The 14,519-nt window shown below is 39.6% G+C and overlaps 1 protein-coding gene across 1 annotated transcript; it reads right to left on the bottom strand.

The window, feature by feature from the left end:
- Positions 1 to 10,512: 10,512 nt before the first annotated feature.
- Positions 10,513 to 14,318, bottom strand: LOC149033263 (uncharacterized). The gene is made up of 4 exons (XM_089170135.1): positions 13,336 to 14,318; positions 12,906 to 13,224; positions 11,131 to 12,834; positions 10,513 to 10,785 (listed from the first exon to the last, which is right to left on the bottom strand). The coding sequence occupies exons 1-4, from the start codon at positions 14,316 to 14,318 to the stop codon at positions 10,513 to 10,515; spliced, it is 3,279 nt and encodes a 1,092-aa protein (XP_089026261.1).
- Positions 14,319 to 14,519: the final 201 nt, after the last annotated feature.

Raw genomic sequence — 14,519 nt, 5'->3', positions numbered from 1 at the left:
AATCCGTGAAGATGTGTATTCGTAAGCGTCCGGTGAAGAAATAGGAAGAATATCCCTTTGTACCGTCCCAGCAGGGCGTACGCACTAGCGGATGGAGAAGTGGGGAGGCGAGAGGTGGGGGTAGCTAGAGGGGCGCTTCGGTAGCTACTGGTGGTTGATCGATGCTCACGATGAGTATCGATCTAGAATTTTGATGGAGGTGGACGCGCGCGAAATTTGAATACTGCTAATTACCGTATGATCCTTTTGGATCGTACATTCGACATATGTCTTAAATCGACATATTCCCGTATGATCCGTTCATATTCCTTCCGGAGTTCGGTATTCGCGTGTAATTTCTTCGAGAGATTGTAGAATCGGCGTAAGGCTATACTACGTAGATGACTGTGATCGTGTCCTTCCTCACGAAAGGACATACGCACCATGCATTTTCCCGATTCGTATCGTCTCGCATTTTAGACATAATGAATTTCGCCTTCTAATTTGTTTACTGAATGCGATCGCGTTATCTTAGGGACGATGAGTAGCGAAAAGTTCTGCCTATATTTATTGTTTAGCGATTAAATGATTACCTCGATGACGATCATCGATCAAGTTCTGGTATCATTGATAGCGTGAGTGGAAACCTAATATGGTATAATCTGTTAGCGTAACTCTCTCGTGACATTTTCGGCTATGAAGTGTGCGGAAACGCACGTATCTAAGAATGCCCGAAATTGTTTAAAGGTCCCGTTTCGCCTTTTCTAACACGGTACTTGGCGCTCATAAGGAATTAATTCGGTACACCGTGCGAATTGACATGAAGGATCGGTGTTAGTCGCGTAGTGATGAGTTCGTTTGAGATGTCGACGCGGTCTACGTCCTCGTGGGGGTGTGGCTCTCCTGTTTCGTGATCTCATGCTCGTCATTGTCTATATGTAATGACGTACGATGGGATCGGCTGCAGATTTGACAATGTGTACTCTTACATGGGTCTCGATGCTTCCGTAAGCAATTTTTACATAATCCATAACGTTCAACCATCGCCAATCTGTCTCGTTTCGTCAGGTCATGGTACCGGGGGCATTGTTATAAAAGATGTTTATCTCGTTTGCAAAGAATACCATTAGTTAAGGTCCGAGTAAGAAATGTACGCGTTTTATGAGTCTCCTGTCGCTTTAGTGGCCGTAAAGTCATCGTATCAGTATGTCTACGTTTTACGTGAGGCTCGTTTCCCGATGTCGATGGAATATTCGACGACGCGACGCTACGGAGTGTGTACTCGTTTACAAAGTTGCAAAGCTGATTCATGGTCGGATAATTATCAGAATCTAACTGTTTGTCCCATTCTTGTCGAAGGTCGCGAGGTAGGATGCGTTCGCCGAGGCGGACCATCAGTGCGTGTGGTATATTGAAAGAAGTGATAGTATCTGCATGGGCCCGCAAGTCACCCGCAAGCCGTTTCATCTTTTCTATTGACATGTTTTTCGGCCGTGGAGTGTCTATGAAGGCGTCAATGGCCCGTGCCAAGAGTATGCGTTACCGGTCGAAAGTTTTCAATAAAATTTCCCACGTGTTCTTATAATTCTGCCCGGTCGGTGCATATGTCGCGATTGTCTAAAGCGCTCTACCGGTAAGAGACTCGCGGAGGTATATATGTATTTCTGAATCCGACATGTGACGCTGCTTCGTAAATCAGAAGTCGAGAATTCGCACTTTACAGGATTGCACCAAAATTCATTACCAAATTCATTAATTAAGAGTCCTCTGGTAATTAGTTGCTGGGGATGAGGAAGGAGGGATTAGAATAAAATTAATCAAACACGTTGTTGAGCCAAACAAAGAAACAATGCCTTTTTTATTGGCTCGTCAGGGAAAAGTCTTGCGGCATAAAAACCCTGGATGTTATTTAATTATAATAATGATGGTCCCCCACGTGGTGTTACCACACGGGAAAATACCGTCGATGTGAAATGTATACAATGGAAAGATCTCCCCTTCCGCTAGCTTCGCTTACGTTCCTTAACTAATTTAACTTAACTCCTTTGATTTAGATATATATTCAAAGGCGTCCAGTGATGGAATGAAAGAATGTCCTTTTGTACTGGCCCAGAAGGACGTACGCACTAGGAGTGACAAGTGGGGATGCGAGAGGTGGGGGTAGCTAGAGAAGCGATTCGATAGTTAATGCTAGTTGATCGATGCTCACAATGAGTATCGATCTAGAATCCTAATCCATGGAAGCGGACGCGCGCGAATTTCGAATACCGCTAATTACCGTACGATCCTTTAAGATCGTACAAATACTTACAATTTTATAAAATTTAGCAAGATTAATAAATCCTTATAATTTTTTCGAAAAAGATTACGATTCGTGAACTTAAGGTAGAAATAATATTGATTTTTATTCATAGGAATTTATTAACGAAAAAAAAGGAATTTTTCTTATATGAATTTATATAAATAGAAAAAATACGTACAATTTTATAAAAATTTTGCTATATTAGTAAATCCTCAAAATTTTTTCGAAAAAGAGTCCAATTCATGAACTCGAGGCAGAATTATCATTGATTTTTATTCATAGGATTCTAATAACAAAAAGAAAAGGAATTTTTCTTCTATGAATATAGTTTAAAAGCTAAAAGTACGTACAATTTTATAAGATTTATCAAGATTACTATAAAACTCATAATTTTTTCATATACGATTCCTTGTCATTAAATCAAGCTAGAAATATTATTGATTTTTATACATAGGGTTTTATTATCGTAAAACAAGGAATTTTTCTTCAATGAATTTAGTTTAAATGCTAAAAATACGTACAATATATATAAGATTAGATAGATTACTATAAACCTATAATTTTTTCGAAAAAGTTATCTTTTCATTAACTAAAAGTAGAAATATTATTGACTTTTATTTTTAGCACACTTCTTATCAAGAAAAAAGAAATTTCCTTTAAAGGATATAGATTAAAGTTTTAGGGCAAGGAATAATTAATATAAGAGGTAGGATTAAACAGAAACTAATCATTATTCTGAAAAAACGACTTTGATCAAAACTCAAAGAGAAAATTTCATTGATTATTATTCATAAGATTTTATTATCGAAAAAAAGGAAATTTCTTCAAGGAATTTATTTTATTAGCAAAAAATACGTACAAATTTTATAGGAGGTAATAAGATTACAAAAACCTCCTAATTTTTCGAAAAAGAGTCCAATTCGTAAACTTAAAGTAGAAATATCAATGATTTTTATACATAGGATTTTAATATCCAAAAAATAAGGAAATTTTCTTTATTGAATCAAGTTTAAAAGCATTAAATACGTACAATTTTATAAGATTTAGCAAGATTACTAAATCCTCATAATTTTTTTCGAAAAAGAGTCCAATTCATGAACTCGAAGTAGAATTATCATTGATTTTAATTCACAGGATTTTAATACCAAAAAAATTATTAATTTTTCTTTAATAAATCTAGTTTAAAAGCAAAAAGTACGTGCAATTTTTATAAGATTTAGTAAGATTACTAAAACCTTTTATTTTTTTTTTTAAAAAGAGTCCGATTCGTGAACTAAAGGTAGAAATATTATTGATTTTTATAATTCGAATTTCGATTTCGAAAAACAAATGAAATCTTCTTGAATAAATCTAGTTTAAAAGCTAAAAATACGTACAATTTTATAAGATTTAGCAAAATTACTAAATCCTCATAAATTTTTCAAAAAAGAGTTCAGTTCGTAAACTCAAAGTAGAAATATCATTGATTTTTATACATAGGATTTTAATATCGAAAAAAAGGAATTTTTCTTGAATGAATCTCGTTTAAAACTAAAAATATGTACATTTTTATGAAATTCTGCATAATTACTATAAAACTCATAATTTTTTCGAAAAAGGATCTGATTCGTGAACTCAAGGTAGAAATATTATTGATATACATTCATAGGATTTTAATATAAAAAAAAGGAATTTTTTTAATAAATCTTGTTTAAAAGCTAAAAATACGTACAATTTTATAAGATTTAGCAAGATTACTAAACCCTTATAATTTTTTCGAAAACGATTCCTTGTCATAAACTCAAGGTAGAAATATTATTGATTTTTATACATAGGGTTTTATTATCGTAAAACAAGGAATTTTTCTTCAATGAATTTAGTTTAAAAGCTAAAAATGCGTACAATTTTTATATGATTAGATAGACTACTATAAACTTATAGTTTTTTCGATAAAGTGATATTTTTATTAACTAAAGGTAGAAATATTATTGATTTTTATTTTTAGCACACTTTTTATCAATGTGACGTCTTAGAAGGGGATCTCAACGAACAAGAACAATTCCAAAGATAATTTCTTTTGACTCAGTCACGCGAACAGCGTTTACTCGGTCAGAAGAAGATGTGCCCTATTTTGGGTCAATCTATAAAGCCAGACTTTACCCAGGATCTGGGCTAAGAGAGAGAGAGAGTAACCCACCAAACGAGTAAATGATAGTGTTTTACCCGATGTTACTATTGCTTTAAGATGTTTAAGATTGCCTGGAAGATGGCCTTTCCTTGGCGATTGATCGTCAGACCCCTGAAGCTCCTCGAGTTCCGTAGTGTTAGCGCCGTGTAGGTAGGCAACAGGATTTGTGTATGATGAGGAAATTAATTCAACTTTGCACAAACACTTCCAATTTTACGAAAATAACAGTATATTACTAAATAAAGTTAAAATTACACAAGATCTTTATTAACAGTAAAGCAAAATAAAGTACTAATATGGCTAAGTTAGAAGTTAAGTTTAGTTGCGAAGAATAAGTAAACGATAGATGCTGTAAATCACTAACAACAAAGTAAAGGCTAATTTTAATGCCAACTCTATTGCGGAATATGGTAGACTGCCGGCAGGGAAGAACACAGTTTTTCCCATCGGGCCCAATCCGAAAGGGTGGGAACACCTCCCACTTGCGCAATATGCCTCCCTTACTACCCACTTTCATTCGGCAAACTGCAAATTTTGTGATATTACATGCTGCTGACTACGATTCCTCGAAATGGAAAAATATCAGTTTCTATCAACTGTGGATTCTGCTAATTTAGAAAAATATCGTTTTTCGTCTAAACAAATATCAGTTACGGTTACCCGTAAATTTTACAAAAAGTCACGCGCGTTCTATCTTTGAGGCGTGATCTCAACTATAGTCAGCAAGAAAGTGGGTACTGTAGGACTGCAAAAGTCTACCTATTACTTACTTCCTCACGATCATGAACGACAATGGATCCTTGCTATCATATTTACGTGTGATCAACTAATGCCAATATCGATGGTCTTTCATGAAAGTGGTTATAAGACAAAATTAAGAATACAAATTTTACAAGGTACGAATATAGCTAAATAGTAATCGACTAACGACTTATAAATAGGACACTTGCATAATTAGCCCAGCAAAGCTCGAAATTAGTCGTCACTGGGACGTGACAGGATACCAGATACCGAGCGTCGGACGTTAGATGTTACTAATCCCTAAACAAGATGTCCACAAATTTTAATCGCCAACCTTGTTTCAGGAGCCGACAGATCAGAACTGTAATCCCTTTTGTATTCACTACTCTTGATGTTTGAAGGGAGTAAACAGGTTAAATCACAATCACCAGGTTAAAAACAATAAAGTATATTTTAAAAATAAATTTATACTTTTAACAGATTACACAATAAACAAATCGTTTTACAAAAACACAATTGATAAAAATTTAAAATACAAACAAATCGTTTTACAAAAACACAATTGATAAAAATTTTAAATACAAACAAATCGTTTTACAAAAACACAATTGATACGAAAAATAATATGATGCGATATTTAAGGAAATTTATTAAGAGAATATGTAGTAGATTATTATAACCGAATTTAGATTATACTTGAAAAACTTAGACAACTTAGACAAACTTAGACAAACTTATGCAATTAAGACAATTTTAGACGCGTACTTAATATTTATACTTTGTAGACTAACTTCATGGATGAACGCAGCATCCCAAGAAGCGTCCACCTCGGAAGAGTGGGAGTACCTCCCACTAACGCAAAACGCTTCCCCCACTACTGACTTCCAAACTGTGAGACTCAAGTCAAGGAGAAGAATTCGCAGACAATCACAATTCTCGGAACTGAGTAAATATTAATTACTATTAGGCGCGAATTCCCTGAAGAGAAATCAGTTTTATTTACATTGGAATTGTGGTATCTCTTCTTATTAATACCACGAGATAAAAGATATACAAAATGGTTAACGTGTATAGAAAGCTTTATTAATAATACGGTATCAAAATAGGTATAACAACTGGTTGAAATGAGTTTTAGTAACACGTGGTGGATGCAATGTGTTGTGTGTCGTGTAGCGTGTATAATGCCATTAACTATTGTTCTCTTTTGTTTTATGAGTTGTTGGTCTGTTTTATCATTTGAGTATAGTTATATGAGCGGTCTGTAGAGGCGTGACTGTAGATACGCGTCCGCTATAACTACTCCCCCCGAGTGACTTTGCGCGGGAAGCTTAAAAGTCACGGTGCGTTTGTACGTTTTCTTTGGTATATCCATTGAAGATCCCCAATGATGTGGTTTCATCTTCTCAGGTACTAATTGTTGGTCCTCGACTTTGTCGAGATCAGTATTGCTAATGTAGCAAGTCTTTCGATTGAGACGTTTTTTTCTTCACCTTCTACTAGTATTTTGTAGAGTTTATCTGAGATTCTGTCAATCACCTTGTATGGACCTTGATAAGGCGCTTCTAACGGTGCCTTTACGTGGTCATAGCGTAACCACCCATGCGTGCAGGTGTTTAGGTCCTGAGTATGAATACTTTTGCCTTGGAGTGGTGTGCGGTGGGCGTTGGTCGTATGCCCCGCATGTATTCTCGATGTTTTTCCACGAAGATCTGTGAGTCGAGAGGTTGATCGGTCGAAGTAAAATATTCTCCGGGCACTCTTAAGCATGTTCCGTATAACATTTCTGCCGGAGTGGCTTGGATATCCTCCTGGAATGAAGTTCGAAGTCCGAGTAGTACCACGGGTAAGATATCGAGCCAAGGTTTTGGAGAGCACATTAAAGCGGCCTTTAAGGTTCTATGCAGGCGCTCGACGATGCCGTTTGATTGAGGATGAAAAGGAGTCGTTCTTGTTTTCTTGGCACCTATTAGATGGACGAGAGATTGGAAAAGAGCTGATTCGAATTGTGTGCCTTGATTCGACGTTATGGTGATTGGAGTTCCGTAGTGGGATATCCACTCGTTGAATAATGCTGTTGCGACTGTGTCCGCTGACATGTCCTTTATCGGTACCGCAGCTGGCTATCTTGAAAATCTGTCAATCATTGTGAGGCAGTATTGGTATCCTCGAACGTTTGGCAGGAATATTATGTCAATATGTAGATGGTTGAATCTGTTGCTGGGTACTTCAATGTGGTTAGGTTCAGTTCTTGTATGTCGATGAATCTTGGCTCTCTGACATGCTATGCACTCACGAGACCATTGTAGAGAATCCCTGCGTATTCCAGGCCATGTGTATTTCTCCCTGATGAGTTTCGACGTGTTTCTGCCACTTGGATGTGCAGTGTTGTGAACTGTTTGGAAGACTGTCTTTCTGAGGGACGATGGAATGTATAGTCTAACAATTCCTGTTGCATTCTATGAATGCTTTACTGGCTTCAGGTGTCCAAGCTATTTTTTTTTGGTCATTTATTATCGACTGTTTCAGGTAACTGTTTAATGGTATTTGCGTGTGAGCGATCTGAGGAATGCACCTACAGTAGTAATTAGTTAGTCCCAGGAAACGTCTGAGCTCCTGGATGGTCTCAGGCTTTTTGTAGTCCAGTATAGCCTCTACACGATTAGAAGTTGGAGTGTACCCTTGAGCTGTTATGTGATAACCTAAAAAGTCAATTTTAGCTTTTCTGAATTCGCATTTTTCGGTGTTTATGCTGAGTGAAAGATTTTGAAGTCGTTCGAGAACGGTGCTGACATGTTTTACGTGAGTCTCCTTGTCAGGTGACGCAATGAAGATGTCGTCGATGTAGATGAAAACAAAATCAAGATCTTGGAAATTTGTGTTCATGAATCTCTGGAAAGTTTGAGTAGCGTTTTTTAGTCCGTAAGGCATTACCACGTATTCGAAAAGTCCCCATTACGTAGTGATTGCCGTCTTATGGACGTCATCCGGGTGCATGGGTATTTGATTGTAAGCTTTCCTGAGATCTAGTTTTGTGAAGATGTTGGTACCTGGTAAACGTGTGAAGAGATCTTGTATCAGTGTAGGAGCGTACATGTCAGGTTCCGTGGTGTCATTGAGTTGTCTGTAGTCGCCACATAATCGCCATTCATTGCTCTTCTTCCGAGTTAAATGTATTGGGTTGGCATAAGGACTGCTGGAAGATCTGATGGTGCCGTTATTGAGCATCTGAGAGATCTGTGACTTTGCTGCTGCCGCTTTTTCACCAGCGAGTTTCCATGCACGCGCCGTCACAGGTGGTCCTCTTGTAATGATTTGATGAGCGTACTGAATGTTGGTGGTGTTTGGCTTTTGAATCGGTTTTGTAACCTCAATGTACTTTTTGAGCAAATCTCCATATGGTGGTGGCAAATTAGTGCCTAAGGTTGAGACATTGTATGTGTCTGTGTTCACTGTTTGTCCTTTTGAAGACAGATTAGTCAGCGGATCGATCAGACGTTGATTTTTTAAATCAACCAGAAGATTAAAATTCGTGAGAAAATCCGCACCAATTATAGCCGTTTGTATGTCAGCGACGATGAAAGACCAGACGAAGCTTCTACGAAGGTTGAGGTCCAAGTCCAGGGTTTCTGTGCCATAGGTGTGAATCACTGAAGAATTTGCTGCGTAGAGTGTGAGAGAACGTTTTTTTAGTTTATGTTTTAAAGAAGAAGTTGGAATGATTGATACCACCGATCCCGAATCTATGAGGAATTTTTGGTTGGTTCTGTGATCATAAATGTGTAGACGCAGTTCTGTGGGCAGTCCGTTGTTTTGGCCGTCACCTACTGCCCCAATCGTTGACAGCGTGTCTAGTTTCCCTGGTTGTTGGTTGAGGACTTGAAGTGGCAAGGAAGCGTGCATCGGTGAGCGTCGTTACCCCATTTTGTGTGGTAGTAACAAATGCCATTGCGGTTAGGTGTTAGTGATCTCCGTCTCGAACGTGCACGGTTTTCGTATCGTGATGAGTTTTGTAGTTCGTTTATGTTCTGTTGTTGTTGTTGCTGCTGAGACTGCATCTCATACAGTTGTTTTTGAATGAGCTGTTGACTTACTTGTAGGTTGGCTAAACTATTTTGGCAGTCTTTTAAAGCAATGTTGATTTCTAGTAACTGTCGTTCTGTTTGTGGAGTTGTTATGCTGCCAGAGCGCTTGTCGTTCTGGCGAATCATGTTGGATGTTGCTTTTTCAGGTGTCCTGTACATTGGTTGAATGGCAGCCAGAGTTGAGTTCCGTCGCACAAAAATACAGCGTATAGGTTAACCACTTGTATATCACGTCGGGGTCACCAATTTGTGGTATCTCTTCTTATTAATACCACGAGATAAAAGATATACAAAATGGTTAACGTGTATAGAAAGCTTTATTAATAATACGGTATCAAAAGAGGTATAACAACTGGTTGAAATGAGTTTTAGTAACACGTGGTGGATGCAATGCGTTGTGTGTCGTGTAGCGTGTATAATGCCATTAACTATTGTTCTCTTTTGTTTTATGAGTTGTTGGTCTGTTTTATCATTTGAGTGTAGTTGTATGAGCGGTCTGTAGAGGCATGACTGTAGATACGCGTCCGCTACAGAATCTTATCAAACGCGACATCTCCGAAGAAAGATAAGCGTCATTTACACTGGAATGTTACCAAGCGCGAGTTCTGGGAACTGCGCCGTCAGATAAAATGCACGTGCGGTGCGAGTTCTGGGAACCGCGCTGACAATAAAAATGCACGTGCTGATATTTTATACAGACTATGAGTAAGAAATATAATACGAAGTTAAATAACGTGTGAATATTTTATGCACGTTCAAATAATAAATTCGAATCAATCATTCCACTATAATGTCGACTGATAAGCCAGTACTAGAAGAACCCAATGTCGGTAGTACCGACGCTTACTTATCGACTAACCTAGAATCCTAATCGATGGAGGTGGACGCGCGCGAATTTTAAATACCGCTAATTACCGTATGATCCTTTCGGATCGTACATACTCCCCCCGTTGAGAGTGTAACGATCAATGATATTCCTAATACATGTGTTGTGTTGTGCGCTTGTTACAATCGATTTTACAATACTTTCGACCTATGTCATTTAATCAGTTAAATATACCGCTAGCTGTGTAAGTTATTGAACATGTTCATTTCATTGCTTATAATATAACGCTGGACATATTTGCTGAATCACTCAGCATATCTCCGCTGACTTGGTCAGCACCTTCGGATAATCGCTGGCCAGGCGATCTTCTCGTACGTACAAGGGAATAGTTGGGTCTTAAAGACAATACAAGAAATTAACAATGATTTAACAATGGACAAATAGTTGTCGCATTGCGCTTGACAATTCTGTGGACCGTCTTCACGGTGACCACTCGTACTACATCATCTTCTCCTGGATGTATGCTCACGATCCGGCCTAACAGCCATCTCATGCAAGGTTGATTCTTGTCGATGAGAATGACGATGGTGTCCTTTTCGATTTTCTGCTGGGGTTGTATCCATTTTTGGCGTTTCTGCAGTTCTCGTAGATACTCAATATGCCAGCGTCGCCAGAAATCTTGTCGCACCTTCGTGATATGTTTCCATGAAGACTATCGATTGGCTGGGGTTTTAACATAATCTTCCTCTAGTAATGTCGTAATAGGTCTTCCAACTAAAAAATGTGCGGGTGTTAGTGCTGTCACGTCATTCGGATCTGACGAGATAGGGCATAATGGACGTGAATTTAAAATAGCTTCAATTTCGATCGCGAATGTAGTTAATTCTTCATACGTGAAGACAAGTTCACCGACGACCCGTTTAAAATGGTGTTAGAAAGATTTGACAGCCGCTTCTTATAAACCTCCAAAATGAAGTGAGAGGGGTGGATTGAAATGCCACGATATTCTATGATCTATCGCGAAATCACGGACCCTTGTTTTATATTCGTCTGATTCCATCAGGGCGTACAACTCCCTTAATTGATTATTAGCTCCGACGAAGTTGGTTCCGTTATCAGAATAAACGTGAGTTGGAACAGCTCTTCGACTCACAAATCGCCTAAAAGCGGCCAGAAAGGCATCCGTAGTCAGATCGCTGACTAATTCGATATATACCGCCTTTATAGTCATACAGACGAAGATACACCCGTATATTTTAACGCGACCCTTATTACGGTATTTCTTTTCCTTCGCATAGATCAGCCCGAAAAAATCTACTCCGACATGGGAGAATGCAGTGGCTTCCTGCACTCGAGAGCTTGGTAAATCCCCCATTTTATACCGGATGCCGGACGCACGGAATCGAATGCAACGTACGCAATGACGTACGATTCTTCGCACTTGATTCTTGCCGTCGAGAAACCAAAACCGTTGTCGAAGAGCATAGAGGGTAGTTTGTATGCCAGCGTGAAAATTTTGTTCGTGGAATTTTCGGATAAGGAGATCGGTGACGTGATGATGTGAGGGCAATAATATCGGACATTTTTCATAGAAACTTAAATTCGCGTTTCGAAGTCGGCCCCCCACTCGAATTAAGCCTTCTTCGTCGAGAATCGGATCTAACGCGGCTAGTCTTGTGCTCTTAACTCCCCCCGCTGTTTTTAATCTTTCTCTTTCGGCGTGAAATTGTTCGCCTTGCACGATCTTTAAAACGTGTCGTTCCGTTTCTGTTATTTCCGCCGTAAACAATTCTCCCTTATACGAGTTAGTTTTAAGCCATCGTCGGCATCGAGCTACAATTTTCAATAATCGCGCGTAACTAGAGAATCGCTGAAATACATTTCCGGATTCAATTCGCGTCGTTAGTCCCGATAATCCTTTTACGACCGGTAATTCGAGAATTTCCCTTTTTGTCGTGTTGGGCCACTCAGTTTCTGGTTGCGCGAGCCAGGGTGGTCCATGGAACCATGCCTCGTTCCTCAGAAAATCGCGCGGAAGTTGTCCTCTAGATAAAGCGTCCGCTGGGTTGTCCTCGGATCGCACATGTCGCCATGTGATATCTTCACAGATTTCATGTATTTCACGCACGCGATTCGCCGTGTATAATTTTAACGTATTGGAGTTTCTTTTCAGCCAACCCAGTACAATCATCGAATCGGACCAAAAAGTTATCTTGTCGGGTTTCAATCTGCCGGCAGTCCGGACTTCTCTGTATAACCGCGCGCATAATTCTAAACGTGGTATAGTGATGTCCTTAAGGGGAGCCACACGACTTTTCGGGCAAAGTAGACGTACATATGTGTTACCAAATTTATCTCGCGATCTTATATATAAGCAGCCGTCGTAACCAGATTGACCCGCGTCGCAAAAACCATGCACCTGCACGTCAATCGGGTCGTCGAGTGTAATGCGTCTTTCTATCGTTAAACTGTCAATTAATGTCAATTGTTCTGCGAACGTTATCCACGAGGTACGTAACGTACTGGGTACCGATTCATCCCAGTCGACGTGTGTTTTCCAGCAGTCTTGGATGAAGATTTTGGCTGTTAGAATGACGGGTCCTAGGAGTCCGAGTGGATCAAAGATCTTTGCAACTTCGGATAAAATTCGTCGTTTGGTAATTCTTTGGTGAATATCTACTAGCGCGACGGAGTAGATTAAACAATCATGATGTGCGTTCCATGAAATACCGAGTGTCTTTAAAATAGGATTTTCCCCAGAGCAGAACTCGACGTCGATGTTTTTTTTGTGTCTAAATTTTCGAGCACCGGTCGGAAGTTAGACGCCCACTGTCGTATATTAAGACTGCCTCGTTTCAATATTTCAATAGTTTGATCGCGTATCTTTCCGAGGGTTTCGACATTATCAGTTCCCGTAATGAGGTCGTCCACGTATAGATCGCGGTTGAGTATTTCGGCTCCGACTGGATAATTAGCACCTAATACAATCATCGAATCGGACCAGAACGTTATCTTGTCGGGTTTCAATCCGTCGGCGGTCCGGACTTCTCTATATAATCGCGCGAGTGTCAATGCTCCGCATAATTCTAAACGTAGTATGGTGGTGTCCTTAAGAGGAGCCACACGACTTTTAGCGCAAAGTAGACGTACGCGTGTATTACCGAATTTATCTCGCGATCTTACATATAAGCAGCCGCCGTAACCAGATTGACTCGCGTCGCAGAAACCGTGTAACTACACGTCGATCGGGTCATCGAGTGTAACGCGTCTCTCGATCGTTAAATTATCGATTAATTTCAATTGTTCCGCGAATGTTATCCACGAGGCATGTAATGCGCTGGGCACAGATTCGTCCCAGTCAACGTGTGTTTTCCAGCAGTCTTGGATGAAGACCTTAGCTGTTAGAATGACGGGTCCTAACAGTCCTAGTGGATCGAAGATCCTTGCTACTTCGGATAGAATTCGTCGTTTGGTAATTCTTTCGCGAGTGTCTACGGGCGCGACGGAATAGATTAGATAATCGCGGTGGGCGTTCCATGAAATACCGAGTGTCTTTAAAATATGATTGTCCCCCGAGCAGAGTTCGACGTCGACGTTCTTTATATCTAAATATTCGAGCACCGGTCGGAAGTTAGACGCCCACTGTCGTATGTTAAACCCGCCTCGTTTCAATATTTCGATGATTTGATCGCGTATCCTTCCGAGGGTTTCGATGTTATCCGCTCCGGTAATGAGGTCATCAACGTATAGATCCCGGTTTAATATTTCGGCTCCGAGCGGATGATTTGCGCCTTCATCCTTCGCGAGTTGTTTGATGGTTCGTATGGCAAGAAACGGTGCTGACGCTATTCCGAATGTCACCGTATTAAGTTCGAACGTGCGAATTTGTTCGTTATGCCACCAAAATATCTGTTGATATTGGCGATCGTCTGGATGAATCCATATTTGCCGATACATTTTCTCGATGTCCACTGTTAATACGTACCGATACGTCCGGAATCGTAACAAGTGTTCTACTAACGTGTCTTGTATTGTAGGTCCGACTAATAAGGTGTCGTTGAGAGAAAGTCTCTTATCATTTTTTGCGGAGGCGTCGAATACGACCCGTACCTTTGTTGTCTTGCTAGCTGATTTGATAACCGCGTGGTGGGGAAGATAGCAACCCCCTATAGGTTCATCTTCGACGATCGACATGTGTCCTAAATTGATATATTCCCGCATAATTCGTTCATATTCCTTCCGAAGTTCAGTATTCGCGTATAATTTCTTCCGGAGATTATGGAATCGACGTAGAGCTATACCGCGTAGATGACTATAATCGTGTCCTTCTTCGCGAAAAGGTAAACGCACAATATATCGCCCTGATTCATCGCGCTTGGTGTTTTAGACATAATGATTTTCAGAGTCTATTTCGTTTACCGA

Source organism: Polistes dominula, unplaced genomic scaffold (assembly GCF_049000335.1).
Source record: "Polistes dominula isolate Pdom_NZ unplaced genomic scaffold, Pdom_raw_medaka contig_15, whole genome shotgun sequence".
NCBI classification, from domain to species: Eukaryota; Metazoa; Arthropoda; class Insecta; order Hymenoptera; family Vespidae; genus Polistes; species Polistes dominula.
The sequence above is the reverse complement of the archived record's forward strand: the minus strand, read 5'-3'. Positions and strand labels throughout refer to the sequence as shown.